This window comes from Alligator mississippiensis, chromosome 15 (assembly GCF_030867095.1).
Source record: "Alligator mississippiensis isolate rAllMis1 chromosome 15, rAllMis1, whole genome shotgun sequence".
Lineage (NCBI taxonomy): Eukaryota > Metazoa > Chordata > Crocodylia > Alligatoridae > Alligator > Alligator mississippiensis.
The window spans coordinates 22,749,040-22,756,712 of record NC_081838.1 but is presented as its reverse complement, the minus strand read 5'-3'; the positions used below and the strand labels follow the sequence as shown (position 1 = coordinate 22,756,712).

General features: G+C 57.4%; 1 protein-coding gene across 2 annotated transcripts; it reads right to left on the bottom strand.

The window, feature by feature from the left end:
* Positions 1-238: 238 nt before the first annotated feature.
* On the bottom strand, positions 239-5,981 carry LOC102564842 (serum amyloid P-component). Of its 2 annotated transcripts, XM_006272583.3 has the most exons (3): positions 5,884-5,969; positions 1,896-1,987; positions 239-1,482 (listed from the first exon to the last, which is right to left on the bottom strand). In XM_006272583.3, exons 2-3 carry the CDS (start codon positions 1,957-1,959, stop codon positions 827-829), a joined length of 720 nt encoding a protein of 239 aa, XP_006272645.1. In that variant the 5' UTR covers positions 1,960-1,987; positions 5,884-5,969; the 3' UTR covers positions 239-826. The 2 variants fall into 2 exon arrangements, with proteins under 2 accessions (XP_006272645.1, XP_019351075.1); XM_019495530.1 differs by lacking the exon at positions 1,896-1,987 and having other exon boundaries at positions 5,884-5,981.
* Between the last annotated feature and the right edge of the window lie 1,692 nt (positions 5,982-7,673).

The window sequence follows — 7,673 nt, the reverse complement described above, 5'->3', positions numbered from 1 at the left end:
CCAGGTTGGAGGCGGTTGCCTGGCCCAGACCCTGCACAGGCCAGGGACCACTCGTCCTAAGCCAGCCTGGTTCAGCGCTTCTCCAGCCTCCCCCGGCAACCTCCAGTGCCCGTTCCATGCCCCCCGCGCCCCAGGCAGCTCCCCTGGCTCTGCCCTAGCAGGGCCAGCCTGGACCAGGCCAGACAGCAATCTCTGCCTGGGGAGCCTCTGGAAAGAAACACTTCACAACGCATTCAGAGCAAGCCAGTGGTGTTTATTGTGATTCTGCACCATCATTTCCTTTGGGGTTTTAGCCTTCATTTCAGCTGTGATTTACCCTTGAATTTCATTTTACCTGGATGCTGAGATGCACTACTGCTGCTGACAATGACAACAATGATGATGGTGGCTTGTCTCTGATAAGATGAAGCTTCTGATAAGATGTGGGTGTATGTGTGAGTGTGTGTTTGAGTGTGGGTGTGTGTGCATGCATGTGCGTGTGTGTGTCTGGGTGCAGCTGGGCCTGCGATGCTTGGATGTGTGCAAGGAGCATGGGCAGTTGAGACTCAGCTGTGCCCTGTGGCCTTTCCATAGCGCTGGTTTTGTGCAAAGGGCACTGGACATGACAGGGTCACATTACAGCACAGAGCCCACAGGGGCACAACAGCAGCTTAAATATTTGCATAAGCTACATACAAACACACACCTGCACACTAGGCCCAGCTGGACACAGCCACACGTGCACACACAGACAAACATCCCCAGAAAAGCCATGGGCCCAGACCCCTGGGGCTGCCCCATTATATGGTCACACTGGCACAGAGGAGCACCGGTTTGCCTGGCCCTTTCACAGCTCCTCTTCCTGCGTGGCTTGGGGTGCACGGTACATGGGGCACAGGCTGGGTTTCAGCAGGACATAGCCTTTGATTTCATAGCTCATGTTCCGCCAGTCCATGGGGTGCAAAGGCAGGACCTCGTTGTTCTTGATCAGTCGAATTTCAGCTGGAGTGAGAACATGGTCCCACATGTGCACATCAGTGATTTCCCCAACAAAGGACTGGTTCTCATCAAACCCGGCCCCATAAGAGTCCTGATCCTGGCCCAGCAGAATAACAGCTTCAGCCTTCACAGAGTAGCCTTTCTGTAGCCCTTTGCGGGGCAGGGGCTTCCCATCCACCCACAGCTGGACAATGCCCGTGGCAGACTCCCAGCTGGTGCAGATGTGGACCCACTCAGGCCATTTCTTCTCTTTCTCTGGTACTCGGAAGGTCACTGCTGTCCCCCCTATGTAGATCTTGTACACATCAGGGAAACTCCTGAAGAGGAGGATCTCATTGTCGCTGGTCCTGCTGGCGTAGGAAAAGAGGCTGTAATCCCGGGTCAGGTCAGAGAAGTATCTCAGGCAGACGGTGAAGCTTTGTAGCGACTGCTTGTTCTTGGTTCCCAGTGGGATATAGGCAGTTGGAGAAGCCTTAGGGAATATGAGCACGTGGCCAAAGAGATCTGCCAGGGGAACAAGAGCAGTGGTCACTGCCCAACCTTACCCAGCCCCTCTCCTGCACTACACTGCATCCACCCTCAACACCTTGAGCACAGGTGGCTGGAGCAGCCCAGGACCAGGAGCCCACAGCAGCTGAGCCAAGCAGTGCAGGAAAGGGGTGAGTGACACAGGCAGGGGGGCGGTTTCCAGGTTGATCCTGCGCTGTCAGCACGGCCCCTTCAGGGAGGGCTGAGCACAGTGCTGGCCCTTTGGGCTTGCTGCAAGGCCCCAGAGCCAGCTCCTCATCACATGGCAGAGGCCTCCCAACCCTGGATGGCACAAGTGCCCATACAAATGCACATGAGCAGCCCAGCTGCTGCCCTGCAGCCTTCTGGCACCCCCAGGCACAGCTCTGGCTGAAGTCCTCACTTCCTACCTTCCTGGGCTGTGATGCCTGAAAGACCAGTCAGGACCAGGAGCCAAAGCAGCAGCTTCTCCATGTTCTTTTGGAGTTTGGGAAAGCAGCAGCTGTCAGGGCAGGAAGAAGGAGGAGGGATGAGAGCCGAGCTGCTTTGCAGTGGAGACTGTGCGTCCCCAGTCACAGGGCCCTCGATGCTGGCCTCCTTATATCCCAGCTATGATGGCAGCAGCAGGAGTGTGCAAACAATGTGTCAATACTTCCTGGTCAGCTTGAGCTGGAGATGCTGGGGTAGGGGCACCTAACGGTGTTGACACTTGGAGATCAATGGAGCTGATTACAGCTGCCTGGCAAGAGCTGCTGGTGGCGGGGGGGTCAGAGCCTCCAATATGGGCAGCAGGTAGGGTGACCCCCCATCCCTAATTGGGTGGGACAGTCCTGAAATGTGAACATCAAGTCCCAGTCCCAGGCTGAATGACTCCGGGACAGCATTTGTCCTGGATTCACCTTGACACAGTCAAATCATAATAATTATTGACCCAGTATCATGTGCAGGGAGCTGGGTTTTCTGTTCACCACAGAAAAATGTGAGAAAATGCAGGTTTTTCTCCTTTGAAGGAAAAAACCGTGAGAAACCATTGGTTTTCCCTCAAAGGCTGGAAGTTACATCCTGCAAGAGGCTGCTTGGGGCTGGGGGGTGGATGCAGGGCGTGCTGTTAGGGTTACCACCCATCCCTAATTGGGCAGGACAGTCCTGGAATGGGAACATCAAGTCCTGGTCCCAGTCTACACAACTCAGGGACAGCTTTTGTCCTGGATTCTCCAGTATATTTCAGGGGTCCTGTTTTGGAAAGTGGCAAGTTTCCCCTGGAAGGTTACTTGAGGCTCCTGGAAGCGGGACTCAGCGGATGCATGCACATTCCTACCCACATGCACATGGCCAGGAATACAGCCAGGCAGTGTGGAGAGCAGCTCCCTGAAGGTAAGTTTATGGGGGCGAGGGGGCTTAAGGGTGAGAGTTGGGGCACAGATCAAGCCCCCCACGGCGAGGGAGGCAGAGGGGCTAAGGCAGTGCATGGTGCCTGGGGCCGGGGAGGGAAGAAGGACTGAGCCATGGGTATCTTGTCCAGGGGGCAGGGACAGTTCCTTGCCTCTGTGTGCACTTCCCAAAGCAGGGCTTGTGGGTGACACCCCCCGAGATTTGTGCACAGGGTGGGAGTCGATGCAGGCTGCCTGCTGTGGGCTCAGTGCTCCCTGCCTTGCTGCCCTCCCCACAGGGGCCCTGCACCACCATGGCAATGTGCCTCCCGCCTGCCCAGCAGCAGTGGGGGCAATGGCCCCATGGAGTTGTGCCCCCCGCTGCTGCCAGGCATGCAGCAGTGCATGGTCAGTGCAGTGCTCCCGGGGGAAAAACAGCAGGGCAGGGAGCCTCGAGCCTGCAGAAAGCACCCACATCTGCCCCCCCACTCTGCTCAGATCTGCTCTGGCCGTGCCACCAGTGAAAACTGTGGGGGCATGGGGGCGAGCTGGGTATGTGTCTCACCTTTTCATTTTGAAATGGTGGTCACCATATACCACATGCATGTGTGGACAGAAATATAGCTCCAGGCAGAGGTGAAGAGCAGCTCCCCCAGCTGCCTGCAGGTAAGTCAATGGGAGGGGAAGGGGTATTGGGGATGCAGGGGTAGATTGAGGACCCCATGCACATGCTACTGGACAAGGCATGGGGGCAGCGGATCCCCATCTGCTTGTGGGCCCCCAGGACTGGAGCTGGGCTCTGCAGAGGCACTTGGGCAATGTGCCAACCCTGCTGCCTTCCTGGGCACAAAGTAGGCTTTGGACCTGTTTGTGCCAGGCCCTTCCCTGCCCCAGCGAAGGGGGTTGGGATTCAGGGTCCAGCTGTCCTGTCCGCCCACACTGCCAGGAGATGCAGGCCACCATGGCCAGGCCCCCCTAGCTGCCCTAGGCATGGCCTTCTTGCAGGGGCTGCCGGACGTTGCCACAGCGCTGGCTCCGTGCTCAGCATGGGGGCAGAGGGAGCAGAAGGACCCCCATCCCACTAGACATGCAGTCGGGGCCAGGGAGAGGCACAGGGATGGCCCAGTGAGGTACAGCCTGCCACAGAGGGAGCATGCACCTCAGGACAGTGCCACGATGGAGCCAGCCTACCACATCCCACAGGGCAGTGGAAGGGGGAGGCGGGAAGGCATCATGTGGGGTCCGTGACCTAATGGGGGAGCTGTTTGGTCAGTGCGGTAGTGAACGAGCTGTGTAGTGGTGGGGGGAGCCGTGGGGAGTCAGTGTGGTAGGGGGGCAGCCATGCGGGGCCATGCAGGGCCACAGCAGTAGTGTGGGGAGCTCTGTGGGGCCACAGTGGTGATGGAGAAGCCATATTCCCTGAGTGCTGCACCTGTGATGTGTGTGATAGTGGCCCAGCAAGGCCAAGTTCTCCGTGGCCAGGGACAAACATCCCCTTTTCCTCCACCATCCAGACTTGTCGCCCTCCCAGTGCTCCCAAGCCCTGCTTCAGTCCACATGGTCTTGGCAGCGGTACCACACATGCAAGTGCCAGTGATGTCTTCCCCAACCCTCCCCAGCACTATAATGCAGCTGCCACCCAGCTGCTGTCTCTGGATAACCTCCACTGCACAGACCAGAGGAGGCTTCTCTTTCTTTATTGACACTGATAGGCAGGATCTGCAACATGTCCAGCAGTGAGTTGCAAGCAGCTGGCTGGGCTGGGCAGATGAGCCCTGGCCTTGCTATAGCATGGGCTCCATCGCCACATAGCCCTGGACCTTGTAGCTAAGCGCAGTCCAATCCAGCACAGGAAGGAGTCCAAATGCCATACGCCCATCTGCTTGGGCGTCAGTACCATGTCCGACATGGTCATCTCCCCCACAAAGCTTGCCTGGCCTTGAGGGAGCCCCTGTAGGAGTCCTTGTCCTGGCCCAGGATGACGACTGGATCTGCCATGAGCATGCAACCCATGGCAGCCCCCTTCCTGGGCTGGGGGTCCCCATTCACCCACAACTGCACCAAGCCCATGGCTGACTCCTATGCCAGGCAGACAGATTCCCACTGGCCACTGCTGCTGCCATGTGGAGGCACCCAGGAGGTCACCTTCTTGCCGCCCATGTAGACCTTGGACTTGGTGGGGCTCTCCCTGAAGAGGAGGATCTCCTTGTCCTGGTCCCTGCTGGCATAGGCTAAGAGGGCATGGGGCTGTACCAGGTCTGTGAAGAATCTCAGACACACAGTGAAGTGCCACAGTGGGTAGCCCAGCTGGGGCTTCAGCACTACGTAGGCATCAGGAGCTGCTTTGGGAACATGAAGGCCTTCACGGCCAGGTCTGGGGAACAACACAGCACCCATCTGGGCACAGCCAGCTGGGCTCTGCACTGCCCAGGGGACTGGCTGCCAGTCAGACCAGACCCTGCAGCACTGGTAGCCTCCCCCCACCATGAGGTCACAAGCACTCCTGAGAATGGGACTGGGTAGGCCACTGCCCCACACTCAGAAGCTGGTAGAGATCTGGCTCGGAGATTTCCAGAGAGAGCGTTTCAGATGGATCAGACTCTCTCCCTGTGCCCTGACACTTGTGGCATGCTGGAAAAATGGCTTCTCCTCCTTCTTCTTGGACCAGGCCCTTATGTAGCTTTTCTGACCTCAGCAGCCCAGTCCAATAGAAGCCAGCAGTGTTGGCCACTAGCCAACCAATTTAAAAAGCATCACTGGTTACCTGGGCAGAGGAGCAGGGGCTTTTCTCTCCCCCACTCAGAGGGACCACCCCCATGGCACCAGGCTTTTGTCACGTAGGCAGGGAGGAAAATCCCTCCTCCCTCAGGAATTCGACCCCAGTGTCCCAAGCTGACAAGGACAGATTTCTGGAGGGAGACACAGACGGTGGCATTTCTGCCACAGGCTGCCAGCTGGGAGAGGGAGACGGATGGACAGCCAGCCCAGGGGCTGACCCCTCACTAGTTCCACCCATCACATTGCTCACTTGTTTGAGAGACAGCTCCCGCGAGGCTGACAAGGATGAGGGCCCAGGGCTGCATGTTCTCCACCTGCTCAGAGCCCCGCGGGGCAGGAACCGAGTGGCCGCTGCTGGGCCTTTCATGGCCAGTGTAGTTAATGCGTAAGGGATTCTCAGAGCAAATATTTAACCTGTCTGCAGGCAGCCAGTGGAGTTGAAGGCTCTGTGGGGGAGGCAGGGAAGAGCGTGGGGGACTGGGCCTGCTCTGAGCAGACTGCTGGCAGCTGGGCTGGTGCTCACCCCAAGGGAAGGTGCAGGTTACTACGGGGTGCCCGAGGCAAGGAGCTCCAGGCCGGAGAGATATGCAGATGCTGCTTCTTCTCCCAAAGGCTGCTAAGTGCCTCAGGCTGCCTGGCACGCTTCAGTACTGGAGAGGTGCAAGTGCAGGTACGTGTCTGTGCCTGCGCAGCAGTGTGTGCAAATGTGTCATACGCAAACCAGACCAGCCAACTGTGTAGGGCACAAGATCTCAAGTGGAGGTCTCTGCGCCCTCAGGGCACAGCAAGTCTTGGACTTTTCAGGGCTGGTGGCAGCTGACAGAACAAGAAGCAATAGTCTCAAGTTGCAGCAAAGAGGGGTTAGATTGGATATTAAGAAAAAAAAATCTCACTAGGAGGGTACTAAAGCACTGGAACAGATTTCCCAGAGAGGTTCTGGCATCTCAATCCTTGGAGAAGTTTAAGACCTGGCTAGACAAAGACAAAGCTTTGGCTGGGATGCTGTAGTTGGGGCTGGTCCTGCTTTGAGCAGGGGGCTGGACTGGATTCATAGATTCATAGATGTTAGGGTCGGAAGGGACCTCAATAGATCATTGAATCCAACCGCCTGCATAAGCAGGAAAGAGTGCTGGGTCTAGACGACCCCAGCTAGATGCCTATCTAACCTCCTCTTGAAGACCCCCAGGGTAGGGGAGAGCACCACCTCCCTTGGGAGCCCATTCCAGACCTTGGCCACTCTGACTGTGAAGAAGTTCTTTCTAATGTCCAAATGTGGATGTGACCACCTGAGCTCCCTTCAACCCTCATTGTCTGTGATTCTAAAGAACAGGGCCACATTCATACCCAGGGGTCTGGATCACCGCTGTAGTGGTGGGGTTACTTCCCAGGCACACGGACTCCTGCAGATCTGGCCCCAGGCACGCACACAGCCCATGGCCCATGCCCTGTGGAGCTGTATTTTACCCTCCTGTCCTATGTGCCAAGCTGAGCCCCCAGCACATCTCACTGCTCCATGAAGGGTCCAAGTACTGCCAGCCCGGGGGCATCCTGAGCCCAGGGCCAGGCTCGGAGTAGGCCGAGAGATCCTGAACGATGTTGAGCCGATGCTCCCAGAGTTCCCCCAGGGCAAATCCCTTCTTGTTCCAAAGCCAGTAGGGTCCAGCCCAAAGCCTGCCACAGAGCTGTCAGCGACTGCAAGCAATTGGACTCAGCAATCCAGTACGCCAACCGCACTCCTGGGCTCCTCTGCCCTGGGCATTTTCCTGTTGGCTCCGAGGGATTTAGGATCTAGCCCCAGAAAGCTCATTTAGTATGAGCCAGTGCCACTTCCCTCAGGTGGAGACTGGGACAGCTGGACTAGAGGGGAATGTCCTGGAGACAAATCTCTCTCCAGGCAGCCAGGAGCAGGAGTAATGCAAAGGGCCTGCATGGGACCCGCCTTGTGCAAGAGCAGTCATTCCACCTCCCAGGGCCAGGGCCGGGGCGAGGGTCAATTCCTGCCCCTTGCACGGCTCGGTGTGCTTGGTAGAGTCTAGTGTG